This window comes from Bombus pyrosoma, linkage group LG8, assembly GCF_014825855.1.
Source record: "Bombus pyrosoma isolate SC7728 linkage group LG8, ASM1482585v1, whole genome shotgun sequence".
Classification (NCBI taxonomy): Eukaryota; Metazoa; Arthropoda; class Insecta; order Hymenoptera; family Apidae; genus Bombus; species Bombus pyrosoma.
The window spans coordinates 8,062,552-8,077,375 of record NC_057777.1 but is presented as its reverse complement, the minus strand read 5'-3'; the positions used below and the strand labels follow the sequence as shown (position 1 = coordinate 8,077,375).

The 14,824-nt window shown below is 35.3% G+C and overlaps 1 protein-coding gene across 7 annotated transcripts in view; it reads right to left on the bottom strand.

Moving 5' to 3' along the window:
- The window catches only part of LOC122570229 (potassium/sodium hyperpolarization-activated cyclic nucleotide-gated channel 2), a 221,402-nt gene that overhangs the window by 12,449 nt on the left and 194,129 nt on the right, over positions 1–14,824 (bottom strand). For 5 of the 7 annotated variants that reach the window (XM_043732288.1, XM_043732290.1, XM_043732291.1 and 2 more), the window contains 5 exons: positions 4,238–4,387; positions 3,286–3,504; positions 2,634–2,780; positions 2,435–2,552; positions 1,547–1,835 (listed from right to left, as the gene is read on the bottom strand). In XM_043732288.1, the coding sequence (XP_043588223.1) occupies positions 1,547–1,835; positions 2,435–2,552; positions 2,634–2,780; positions 3,286–3,504; positions 4,238–4,387 (923 nt within the window). The remainder of the gene's footprint in view (positions 1–1,546; positions 1,836–2,434; positions 2,553–2,633; positions 2,781–3,285; positions 3,505–4,237; positions 4,388–14,824) is intronic. The other 2 variants (XM_043732289.1, XM_043732294.1) reach the window with 1 other exon arrangement.

The following is a 14,824-nucleotide window of genomic DNA, read 5'->3' as shown; positions in this document are numbered from 1 at the left end:
GGTAAAAGAAAGTCAGTAGCTTTGAAATGCGCCCCGCAGAATCACATTTTTGCGTGTGTTTATAATTTCATCGATTTAATCCCTCAAAAATGGACAAAGGATTTGGGAATTTGAAGAAGAGAAACGGTGTTTTTATATAAATGTTAGAATTGTCCATGATTACGATATAGAGGTAACGTCATTACGATATTATTATCATAGTTATCGAAATTTATTAGAATTTTCAGATTCCAAATAGTATTTTGATTAAATCTTTTGTCTTCTAAATGGAATAGGAAAATAGATAAAAATAAACAACTGATGTGTTGAAAATAGTTTAGTCTCCTACAAAATAATTTTTTTTTAATTTTTAAATAACTCTTTTTGAAATAAATTTTATATTTACCGATTTATGGTTAGTTTATAGGATAATTTATATTTACATACTGTAAATTTTAAATCTTGATTGCTGTTTGAGTTTATACTCTTTATTACAGTTATATTTCATTCATTTATATTGAGGAATTAAAACGCCCAACTATTTGAACTCAAAGTGAACCATAAACTTGATAGATAAGCTATAGCAATGTAACCAAAACAGATTTAATAAGAGAAACAATACTGGTGCATAAAAACGACAAGAAACGCTACTGCAATACCGTTATCGATAAAAGTGCATCAATTACTTTGACCAATAAATCATAAAATTTCTATCTAGAACCAAAGATAAGTATGTGACTCTGCGGAGATGCGGCAAAACCGAGAAATCCAGAACTGATTTATAAAGTATGTTTGCAAAATTATGAATACAACATTACTATGTATAGTGAATGTGTCAAGAGTGTGAAGATATTTTGTCGCGGTGTTCCAAGCTTTCTTCTTTCTTTTCGAACGGATGAAACCCCGTTCGACTCTCGTGCCATTTCTACAAACACGATCGTTTGTCGAACGGGGAATCACGTGTCGAGAGAGAATATTCACAAAAGAAAAAAACGAAGTTGAAAAAAATTCTCAAAAATTTCCCCTCTCGATTGATTGGGGACGAGTATCTAACGGATACTCGTCCCTCGATCGCAAGTTAGTGCGCTTTTCGTTGTAATACTTTCTCCCCAAGAAAACAAAGATTCTGCACTGTCACGTTCAATAAGAGAGATTCTTCAATCGCAAAAAAGAACGTCCAGCCAAATAAGATTCTTTATTATTTTCCTTTTTGTGTGTGTAAAGTGTATGCAAAAAAAGCGTATCGAGTTGAAAACCAGCACAGACAAATATGAAAGAAATTATATCAGAGTAATAATAATCATAATAATAGTAATAATAGTAATAATAATAATAAGAAGAAGAACAAAGATGTGTTGAAGAGATAAGCGAATATGAAATGTTTTTAGATAGCAATAATAATAATAATAATAATAGTAATAAAAAAATTAAAATAATAAAATAACAATAAGAATGACTGATAGAACTCGCTTTATCGGACAGTACACAATGTTCAACAAAATCAACATGGAAGTGGGAGTGATGATTGACATCTATTAGCACACCAACTCGATAGAACAAACCTAACCAAAGCTTATACCTCTCGGCGGCAACGCTTTCCATCGTTCTGCGCATTAATGGATACTGGTCCAGCACGGCGTTGAAATGATCCACCGAGAGGCTGAAGAGATTGCAGTAGGTCTCGGCACGGACCGAGGCTACCCTCCTCGCGTTCGTCAGTAGACAGATCTCGCCAAAGTACGAGCCATCTGACAGCGAAGTCGCGACCTCGCCGTTCGCCATCACGATATCGACTATGCCTTCTTGTATGAAGTACATTTTAGAGCCGATCGTACCTTCCTTGATGATGATATCACCTGCAAAATTTTGTCGCTTCGCTGTTATTAAGAGATCTTCCTCAAATTTGTTGTTGCAACGTGTCTATTGCTCGAACGTTGACTTTTGTTCGAGGGGAATGTAAGATTTTAATGTTAGGCGAGGTTTCAAGTTATACGGAGAATTGGTCGTTTTTCTTTTACTTTCGTCGCTGTATGTATGTGTATATATGTATGTGTAGTAAGAAAAATCATTTATGTTTGAACTTTTTCAGAGTCACGTTAGTCAAAATTTTATGTAAGTAAGTTGTTTCTTGCGAGGAATAGTGGATTGAAGTTTAGATTTGAAGAATTGATATTCTCAACGTTGTGTTTCTTAAGTAACGTAGTTTGACTATTGAATTGTTCGAGAAGTTAGTTTAATAATAATTTAAAAGACAAATCTGAAAATAACTTTCATAGAATATTTCTTTGGAATATTTTTATCAAATTGATATTTTACTAAATTATTAATTTTGAAATTCATTCGTTGTGACGATAATACCATTTCAAGATCCCTCGATAGCTCAAGAATTTGTTCTACTTGCTAGTATAAAGATTTTTTCCAACTCTAACGATTCAGTCAAGTAATTGATACTTACCCGGTTGGAAGACTTCGTATCTCAGTTTGGTAACGACATCCGAGACAAAGTTGGAATCGGCGTTGGCAAAGAATGGCACGGACGCGACTAACGATCTGCAGTTGTAGTTGATCACGTCCTAGAACGAAACGAGAACACGTTAGGATTTGTTGAAATCGGGCAATTAGTAGACCATAGTCTTTCGTTCTGAGGCTCGTACTTCTCTTAATTTCTCCGACAACTCTCCGAGGATCAGTTCCTCGTCGAAGAATTTGCCCTGGTATCGATGCTCGAAATATTCCGTGATCCTCTGTCTCATTTCTCGTGGTAACTTTCGATAGGCCATGTATTCCTCTACTTGTTTCACCTGGTTCGAGTACAATCGTTAATTTCTATCCTTAAACATCTTATTCTGCGCTTTGAACGTTAATTAATTTCATTTAGGAAGATTCTTAATCGAATTTGTACTAAAGAAGTAGTTTCTGTGCTCGATGGTCTTTTAGCTAATTAGAACAGGCATTGATAAAAATTATTATAAATGTCGATGTTGGTTGGTGGTTTTTGACATTTGAACATGACATTCCTAGAATTTTGATAAAATAGAAAAAATAGATAGAACAATAAATTCGTTTCTTCGTATTATCCAGTATTCTATGATATATTATTTTAATTCAAGTGTTGTTTACGATTTCATAGTGTTGTCAGACTAAAAGTAAGATATTCTTCGCTACACGTTACACGAAAGACACAACTGGCAATATTCCGATCATGAACTCTAGAGAATTTGACACTGACAGTAACGAGAATCAGAAGGGTGATAGTGCAAGGATTTCCTTCAATGATTCGCGTCTCGCTCGTCGAATATTAAATACCTTCTCGCGGTATTGTCTCCTGGAGGAATCGAGCGACTGAATGAGATTCGTCGCGTGTCCAAGGAAAAGTGCATAACAGGTAGCACCGCTGATCATACTGAGCATAGTGAGCCACATGTCGGTCAAGGATTGCGGTGGAAACCTTCCGTATCCTATGCAGAGCATGTGCGACATGGCTTTGAAAAGGGCCCATGAGTATTGTTCCAGCCAAAATGAGTCCTGAAAGAAGACGATAGTAAAATATTAAGATAGTGACCTGTCGTAAAAGCATCAACTTTCTCTACTTTTCGTTCTGGTACAAAAAATATTATGATTATCTTTGGACGTCATATTTTTTACAACTATTAGCGATAGTATTATATGTATATATATTGTTATTATGTCATTCTTTGAGGAAAATAGGTTAAGAGATCGTTATTTTCCTTCTTAGCTTTTAGTCAAGGCATTCTAGATTCGAGGATAACGATAGAATAGGCCTATTATAAAAGAAAAAGCCATTAGCAGACGAAAGAATTGCAAAAGGAGGGGGTTAAGGTACGCCTCTTGTTTTTCAGAATCTTTCATTCCGCTTTGTTCTTTCAAACTTTTCAGGAAATAAGCCATTCGTGTAAAAGAAAGAAACTGCGAGGAGAAGAAGAAAAGTTTATTTTCCATTATTTCTGTTTTCCTCAGAAATTTTCTTACTAAATGCTTCTTCAATCTGAATTATATTTTAAGGAAGATGACAGTGGTTCTCCAGATTTGATCTTCTTCGCAGTGTTCAATACCCAACTTCATCAAATTCGTCAGAATTTTATTTTATACTTATTACATAAAAGGAGAAAACGGGACGAGTATAAATAGGTCACAAGCTAGTACCATGAAATCTAATTGGAATAAAGAAACTGGTAACTCGGTTAGATTTCAAACGAGCGAGGATCTCGAATTTTGTCGAGCTCATCACATTACTTACTTGTAATTCATTGATGGCGACCCATGAGTTACTAGGAAACCCTTGGAGCATTGGGACCAGGAATTGTAGGCAGCCACTCCAGTGACCGATTAGGAGCATCATGCAAATCAGGTTAAAAATCCGCATGAACACCGACGCCATATTCAGGAACTGCCAACAACAACGACAAAGGTTTATTCTCGTGCCAGCTTCGGGCGCCAGGATGTTGTTCACACTTCAGTTAAAAACTTCTCTCGTTATCCAAAGCTCCGGTTGCGTAGTGTACAGCAAATAAGCGAGTGTTGCACAAAAACGCGTCAAATATTAATTCACTGAATACATTGTCAAAAAAAAAAAAAACTATCATAGTCCAAATATTTATCCAAACGTCTGAGTCAAGGGCCAAGTAAACTACCTAACGTTTCGACGTTCAGAACCGAAACAGTCATCATTTTCTTCGACATAACGCCATTATTATTAATTATTCCTTATGCCGATATGCCTGTATAGTTGTCAGCCACGACATAAATCGTAGAAACTTTCTATATCTATAGAAATTTTTCAATGTTTAGTTTATCGTAATCTATAGAAATTTGTACAGATATCTCTCCCCTTAATTTATAGAAACTTTATATTTCTACGCGTAGAAAAATAGAAGCTTAAGTAATTAAGGTATTTTCATCTTTTTTCATATTTAGGATGCAAAGGATTTTTTAATTCGTGATTTAAGGAGTGAGACAAAATTTCGAGTCTGAACGCGAACGATTTCAATGTTTTTCCTCTCCTAAGTAGTTTTCGCTGTTCATACTTTCGGGTTTCAATTTTCAGTTCAAAAAGCATGCTACATTAGAAAATACGCATCACGTGGCACACAAAAGAACAAGTCAATGTAACCTAAAGAACGTTTATAATAATGATTACTCTACGAATGCTCTAACAGATGAAACAAAAAGGAAAAATATATATACATATATATTGTATACAACATATGTGTATATACATATATATATATATATATGTATCAGTCATTTGCACTGTTAGGCTAAGATTCTCAGACCTGGCTTATGGGCCAGACATGTTCAGGACAAGTTCTGGCGTTCGATAATGATTTCAAATCGACGATCGACCGTGCTCGATCAACTGTGAACTGCAAACTTTTCGGCTGAACAGTGCGCCATAAGCACGATATGGGAATCCAAGTCCTCACTAAGAAAAGAAGCTGGAGACAGCGGAAACCATTCCGAAGGGAAGAGAGCTGACCCATTAAATAAAATTATTGTACAACTTTTGTTTTTATAAAACGATATTTTAATTTTATTAAATATTAAATAATATTTTGATATTATAAAATATATAAAGAGGGAAGAAAGCTGTCCATAATTATTGAAAGCGAGTAACATTTTTTGCTTGCAATTAATATAATTTTTGTACTTGATAGTAAATATATTTTATTACGGTATTTTATGACAAATCCGAGTTTTATATGTGGCACTTCATATATCAATATATCATATTTCTCATATATCATTTTGTAAAATTTTATCAACTATGACTTGATTGTTATATGTTTGTTCTAATTTTGGAGATAATTGAATAACGAGAAATATAATGATAATTATTTATTCACTGTTATGGGAGCAGTAGTACCATTTCCATGTCCCAATATTTTACCAGTATCATATAATTACTATAATTTGTCCTAATTTTGGAGCCAATTGAATTATTCAATTCGTTATTTTGACAATAGTAGTTCTATTTTCGTGGCCCAATATGAAATTTTAACATGAAGGCTTATCGTATATTATGGCACGTCCTTATTGTAAAGCCAATTGTACGAAATATAGTGACAAATATTTATTCATTATTATAGAAGTCGCACTCTCGTTTGTCAATTTATATTACTCAATATATTCTAACAATATCAGTATTTTTATAAAATATTACAGTATAACTCAATTTTTTTAACAAATACGAACATGCGAATAATTATGAACAGTATCAATAAAGTAAAAACATACACACGCATTTAATACGTAATTTTTTAACTGGAAGTTCCGGGGAAAAATTGGCTACGCTTTTGAAAAATCACAGTATTAATCGAAATAAAATTCTACAGGTAGTTCTCGCCTGTAACGACACATCGTTTACCCGTGTTTAACTAAAACTATCTTTCGAATCGAAAAAAACGTTTATCCAATATCAAAAAAGTTCAGATAAACTCTGTCAATCGATTTCCAATAAATTCCGCCAATAGCTTTTGTTCTTTAAACTTCAAAATGGATATCGAACTGTTTCGCGATTTTCATTTACGCGTCACCGCGGATCTGTGTTTGTTCTACGATCGCGAAATCAATTGATCGAACGGTTGATGCAATGTTTCAATAAAAAATTTACCGATACATCGGTTAACGAGCTGATCAAAGATTCATTAGCGGCGAAGAAAACGGAATAAATCACGTTGAATTATTGCGGGGAGAGTCCGTTTTTTCCTTTAGGAACACGCGCCACATCGAAATTTCGACGCGAGTGTAACGTTTATCGAATTATTCATGCAATTCGACCGCTCTGAATCTTCGACGGGTGCGATTTGAATTTCAAAAACACGAACGAAGTCACGCTCGACGCGTTTTTACTTCCGCGCGGAATGCGTCGAGAATTATTTACGACTACACGATTGGCATTATTAAAGAATCGACACGTATTTCGTCCTATTTACGAGCGGTTTGCGACAAACAAGCAAACCGTCGTCTATTTTCGCTCGTGAAACGAGGTCTCGCGGAGTGGAAATGCCACCGTGAATCTGAAATTTTTTTAGAAATCACGATAAACCTTCGTTTTTATACAGACACGTATAAACAAATAAATTGTTGTTCGTTTTTTCGAAACGCGATTTTGTAAAGAGCAGATATACTCTGAAAATCTGAAATTTTTCGAGAAATACTATAAAACTTCGTTTTTATGAAGCCGTGAGTAAGCAAACTGCAGACAATTTTTCACGCGAAGCTTAGTTTTTGTACCATACCATTGTAAATCCAAAATGTTTTGAAAAATACGATAAAAGAACATTGTTTTTATGTTGAAATAAATAAGCGAATCGTTGCCTACTGTTTATAAAACACGATTTTTCAAAAAGGAAACACCATTGCAAATCCGATAAATCTTCGTTTGTATAAGGAAATTTTACGTTCAAAACTATATAGAAATATTTCATCGTCATGTTTGATAAACTTGCTGAAATTTTTGTTCATAGAACGTAATCCTTAGCATAGAAAGGCGTGGACTTACTTACGGACCTCGGTAAATATTTTCTTAATTTTTACTTATTAATAACATTAATACTTTTGGCAAATATATTGTACATGATTTTTCGATACCTATGTTTCATTCATAAATAGCAGTAAGTAAGCATAAACAAAATAACACCTGAAATGACGTTTGCATAAATGTTAAAAAACTCCAAGAGAAATGTTGTCGTTTGTTAGTTTTCTTCTTTTTGTTTTGTTTAGTAACGAACAGTAAAACGATTGCGTATTTGCGTCAGAATAAATAAGAGCGCGTGAGTTATTAAATATTTCATAGGAACTATGTACGTCTTTACGTCATTGAACACCGTTATTATATATTGACTAGCGAATAAAACGATAATCGTGGTAATGGAACATGCACTATCGCTCAAAAGTATCTGAAAACTTACATATCTTTAACTATAGCTATACAATTTAATTTAATTTGTAATCAGAAATAAACGAAGTTACGATAACAGAATTTACATGTGATGCTACTCAATTGATTTTTAAAAGTTAATGTGCAAGAAAATTGACATTTGTAATTGTTAAATCTTTCTTCGTTAAAGCTATCTTTCAAATTTTTTCATTTTTAGATTATACGACATATAAAGAATGTTCTTGTAAACACAGACAGAAAGGCTTCCAAATTTAATTGAAGCTATGGTATTTAAAATTGTGAATTTATTTATAACGTTATTATTTATCACACACTGAGTATGTGAATGCGACAGTCAAACTAAACATTTCTATTTAATAATATTCTACTAATAAGTTCCACTAATATTTTGATCAACTTCAATACGGCTATAGTTATGACGAACCTTTGATAATACAAATTAGCATAACGATAAAAGAAAGCATAGGATTATTGAATCTCTTTTGGCATGGAACTTCGATAATACCACTTTAATATGCTAAGGATTAAAAAACCTTGATTTATATTACAATGTCACAATGAGATTTCTCTAACAATTGATCTATTGCTACTGCAAATTTAATTTTCTATTTAAACATTTAATCGCCAAAGTAATTAACAACCGATCACCGATCAATCTAACAAGCTCTTAAAAATTTCATTGAATCATCACCAAAGCTTAAAAAAGTGTACCCATGGAGCTACATAGTAAAAGTTAAACCAATTAACCCGGACAAGTACTAGTGCACCGTCAAGATTTTTACGAAGTGGCACAAATTTCATCAGCAAACAGATGAACCAAGTTCTTTTGTACAAACGAGCACTTATCGTTCTTCAAAAAATTCGTTTGATCTTTCCCCGCAATCCAGTGACCTGGAATCGAACTAAAAAAAGAAGAAACAAAGAAAAAACTAGCAATAGAAAAAAAGAGTAAAAAAAAGAGCATTTTTAGAAATCTAGTTGGCAATTAATTTGGCTCTCTAAAATCCCATCGAGAGTGCTCTCCGCGGCCTCCAAATCGATCCAGGGTCTAAAGTCTAAGGATCGGTTTCAGGGTTTCGATGATGTGCGTATCGTGTGTATGTACAGCACACGTAACGCGCACGCTCGCGTGTTTCCGTTTCTCCTTGTGGCGGAAGCGCGCGCGTGCGCGCGTGCCAAAGGAAGCCCGATCGCGGGGAGAACGATCATCTCTGACCCCGTAATCCACGACCAATCTCGACACAACTTTTCCAATTTAGAGGCCAGCAACGGCCCGATACTCAGCCAAGAACCTTCGACGTTATCGTTCTCTTATTGTTGCTCTAATTCCGGGCCCCTTTCCGAAACTTGCGGCGATCTTCGCCTGGTAACAGCGGAGATCGCATCGAGACACACTATCTGTGGTAATCGAGAATACCGCAATAGGGAGAATTAAGCGAGAAACTCGAGATACAGGAAGTTAAACGGTAGAGGGACTTGGCAGTAAGCTTCGCACTTCCTTCGTAGAAGATGGCGACACTGATTATTTTTGGTATTTTGGTTTCGTCTGATAAGAAAGGATGTAGATAGCGTTATTATGCTCTTTGTCTCATTGTTGGGTAATGGTTAAATGGCATTACTCGCAATTGTGTAGAGATTTTATTGTAGTGTAAATGTATGTTATTTTACTGTAGTATCGCGTGGTTTTGTGATTGATTTCTTTGTTTCATAGCCAATTAACACGTTCGGTAGTGTTACATGTGTATCGTATATGATCGTTTATGAAAATTATTGTTACTATTATTAAAACAAGTTTTGTTCTTATATGTAGTGATACATCGAGCAACAATAATTTTCTTATGATAAAACGTATTAGTTTCCAGAAATACTTGAATAGATACGAAGGAAACAAGTTATACTATCTTATCTTTTCATTTTGTAGGTTATGTATAAAGTTACAATGTGGATGACTACAGAGTCGTATGATTTCTGATTGGTGTTTGATAATAAAATAGAACGCTGCAATTAAAATTGCGAAACAATGCGATACAACGTGATTTAACAATTTAAAATACTTTATTAGGCATTAACGAAGAATTACGTGTTTGGTTGTTCGCAGTTGGTTTGGCATGATTGGATAACGTAGTGTTATGGTGGGGTTACAAAAAAGCTCACCTATTACGTGATTGATAAATTATTCCTTGTCGAGAAATTTCTGATTTATTTATGGTTCATTATCAATTTATGATTGTCCGATTAATAATTACATTTCTTAGATACATAGCCATGTACGATATTGCGTAGACAATGATTCACCTCGTGTTATTCAAGACTATAGTACTACACGATCAATGTCAATTTACAAGGAATGTTGAATTACGTAACAGATTCTGCTATGCAAGAAACGTAGTACTACGTGATCGATTGAGTTCCGTTGGAAGTGTTATGTATTCGACTTGATCAATATTGTTCAGGGAAGATGTAATACTACGTAATCAATCTCTTTTTGCAAGGGATATTACACCACTTGGAAAACAAGTGGTCAAGTACACAAACATCGTGCTTCGACAAATGTATTATTCATAGTACCATAAATTTTTCTTTTAAGAAAATAGTATCCATACCATTGTCAGCATCATTACTGTTTATTACTGTAAAACATTAATTCGCAACGAAAACTTATACTTATCATTATTGTAGTGAATTGACAGTGAAAAAGAATGTGTCCGTAACAATTAATTTACCACATTGTAACTTTTCTCCTTTAGAAAATGGTATCATTTACTTACATTTATATTTTTCTACATTAGATTAATTTGCAGCGTTATAATTGTTCTTCTTTTCGAGATAATGCAATTTATATCTTTCAAATCATTCACGATATTATATAAAAAAGATAATATGGTACTTCGCTAATTTAATACCTATAAACTAAAAATACTTATTTTTCTGTTCAAAATACTTGTAATGAAAGAAGCAGTGCTACATTTTAACATGTAACCTTTTTAATATGATCTACGCTTTAATAATCGATAGAAATCAATATTTCTTTCTACGAACCATAATACATATTGTAGTAATGTACGTAACAAAACTTCCTTATAATAAACAAATAGAACTGACCAATTCAAAATCTTTTATCAATGTCAAACCATTAAAACATTTGTAATAGAATTTAATAGAGAAACCATAAAACTACGTTTTCCTTGGGATGGTCATAGAATAATTTCACGACAAACAATCGTTGATTTCACAGATAGCGTGTGTCAATGCATACATAGGTCTCAATAACGAGACGACAGAACAGCAACGAATACCTTCATTAAATCAAAGCCGCGGTTGTCTGAATATCGGGCAATCACGGTGCGTGTATCATCGAACACGAAATCGAATGGCGATGGGAATCGTGTCCGGCAACGTTTGGTTGATCAAAGGAATGCCGAAACTTCGGTTTCGCTTGTCGTCCGTCCGATTGTTCGATACGGCAAGAAGCAACGGTACAACGCGTGTATACCATCATGACGTGCGTAATGTTCCGTAATGCTTCGTTGTAATCCCCGAACTCCGAAGGAATTCATAAATCGTCATTCGATCTCGACATAGAAGCGTACAGAATCCGGCTAACTAACGGCTGGTAGAATGGAAACGGCGCGTGTCATTATCATTATCGTGATATGTTATACATGATGGCTGTGATAAATCACAGTGTATTGTTCTCTGCGCCTACTGGACAAAATACGGGTAAAAAAACAGGGCGATGAAAAAACTTACTGCTAGACCACAACTAGTTTCAATACATTACCTGGCATTAAAACAAACGAAACAAAGGAACAAACTAACAAACATCATATATAGTTCATGCGGTACACATACGCGCACACGCGCGCGCGCGCGCGCTATACACGACACATAGACACGTGGACGTGGACACGTGGACATACAACGGTACACGACCAGAGAATATTGCGATTTATCGTTTTTTTTCTTCTTCTTCTTTTTTATTTTTCTTTAGTTTATTCGTTGCATTTTCTTGCGTTACACAACGTGGGGTATACACACGTGTGTATAATAATGCACGTGTAATTATATACACGTATATACTATTCACGCATGGGAGCGCGCGCATAGTGGATATGCATACGCATGGTTTGAATCATTCAGAAAACAAAAGAAAAAAAGGAAAAAGATAACGAGACACAAACGAACAAAGGAACGATATACATATACATATACATTGAATTAAAACTGAACATCCAACCTTCTGTTCTACAAGAGACAGTCACAAGTCCATTTAAAAAAGACGAAAGCGTTTGTCGTAACACAACTCTTCACGGTAATAAATGAACAGCTAAATGGTCATCAATGGTCAAAAGTACAAGTAACGATATGGCGGTTATTGTATATTGTACAAGTACGCGACGCGTGCGCGTGCTTGACACAGGGCGCGCCTCGATCACGTCGAAAGTGGCGTGCTCGTGGACGCGCGCGCGCCGCGTACAGGTGTGGCAACAGCGTTACTAATCAACAAAATTTAAAGTACACAGAAACCAAGGAATGACACAAAAAAGAAACAACGCAACGACAACTGAACAAACCGAAAGAAGGAACGAGGAGAAAGAAAAAATGGAAAAAGAATCGAGGGACAAGGGTCGAACAAACGAACGAGGAAACAAAAATAAAACTGAGGCACTGAGACGATGGGGTAATCGAGGAGGACGACCGATCATCAATCGGAGCTGAACGTTCTCCAAGACGTTCAGACGGCTAAATCGCGATGGACACACCGGTCAGAACGAAAGAACGAAACCAAAAATTCGAGGGAGACAAAATGACAAAAGCAGAACCGATTGAAACAAAAAGCCAAAAAGAAGAAAAAGGGGGAAAGAATAAAGGGACGTGATAAACTGACGGATCAAAACAAAAGAAAAAAGAAAGAAAAAAGATGCGCGAAACGTAAAAGCGGAAAGGAAGAAATGAAACAAAACGAAAAATTGATAGACAGAAGGGGATAGACAGGAACAGAGCGAGAGACAGAGAACGTAAAAGAAACGCCAGCTGCCAAGTCAAATAATCATGAAGCGGCAAAGAAGCCAGGCTCTAAGCAACGAGAAGCAAGCCACCTCTTCCTCTCGCTACCGTTTCTTTTTTTTCTGCATTTTTTCTATATTGTTTTTTAAATTTTTCTATATGTTCTTTTCACTATGATCTTTTCTATTTCTTTGCGCCTGCTTGCAGCCACAAAACAGATAGCCAGCCAGTATCACAAAGGGGTGCACATATATTCTTTTTTCTTGGCTGAGAAGCAACAGAGGTTGAAGGGGCTGTGGAAAACAGAGAGAGGAGGCGAAAAATGGTGAAGGTCGGTTCGCAGAGCAGCGGCAGGGGTAGCGAGCTCTCTACTCTCATACAATGCGCCCTAATTGTTATCCTCTTTCCTTTTTCTGGTTCGTTTCATTTCCGTTTTCGTTAGTCATCTAGAAAAAAAGAGCAGCGATGCGCCTCGTATAAATGCTGGGAGGCAGGGGACACCGGGGGTGGGTAGTTCTCTCCGGGGCTAAATTCTCAAGTCGATTAGCTGTGACGATCGGCTTGACACGTTCTCGAATCGCTATTGAACGCGTAATTGCGAGTGTCGAATCGCTTCGAACGCTTCTAGTCTATGAAAAGTCTAGACAAGAGCTTTCAAAGACGTTAGCCGTGTTCTTAGAATAGCTTTTAATTTCAAATTACGAATTAAACACCGTTTAATATGGTTTGTCTTACAAAGAGATACTTATAGATACGAAAGAGATAATTTCTGATTTTTCTAGTTTTCATTTGTGAGATACTTAAATTAGAATAGAAAGATACTTACAGAAAGTACAAAACTGATTAGTTCACGGTACAACGTGATTTACTGAAAGAATTCTTAATTAGTTCTCCGTCTGCGTACTGTTTGGATTCATTAAGACAAATATCAAGTTTCTTATTTGGTTATTATAAAGTTACAAAGAATATTTCTCTTAACGGTATCTAGTTGTTGATCATTATGATAAAATGTGATTTACTGAAAGAATTTTTAATTAATTCTCAGTTTGAGCGTTATTTAGATTCATTAAGACAAATATCAATTTTCTAATTGTAATACAGTTACAAAGAATATTTCTTCCAATGTTATTTATTTACTAATCACTGTGGCAGAACGTGATTTGCTGAAACAATTTTTAATTAATTCTCAGTTCGAGCGCTATTTACATTCACAAAGAGAAATATCGATTTTTAAATTTTTCTTCAAATACTTATATTTGAATATTTGTGTTAATGTTACCTACTTTTTGTATGTTAACCACACGTTTCAATACATCTGAAAAGAAAGTGCTAATTACATGGTGAAGATACAATAACATGAATTCGGTACACTTAAATACAACGTTAGTTTACTCCAAGCAAAAGATAACGATCTTTCCTTCTACCTTCTACTGCTACCACTACTTTCTTTATCATCTACGTTTTCTCCAAATTTGTCGAACTCTGTAACTATAACCAGTTACCACAGTTACGTTTTTCCTAATTTTACAGGATTTTTTAAGAGATATCGTTAATTAATATTTCGATCAGTTTTAAACCTAACATAAAAAGAGTGAAATATTCCATAGTAAACGAAAGTCTTATGATTCCTTAAAATTCTTCGGAATTTTTCGTGACCCCGTTTAGAGACTTTCACCGTATCCCCCGGATCCCCAACGTCCCCGAAAACATCGAAAGCAATTCCAGCAAGGGAGAGTCTCGCGAAAACCCAGCGCAGAGAGTCGACCGCCCATCGCTAACAGCGGACAACAGTGTGCGATTTGCAACAAAGCGACAGAGAAGGGACGCCCAATCAACGTGCGCTCGTTTCCAAAGGATCGTGCACACCGTCTAGCGATAAAAAAAGCGTTTCAAGAGACAGTGCGTGGACAGTGGCTT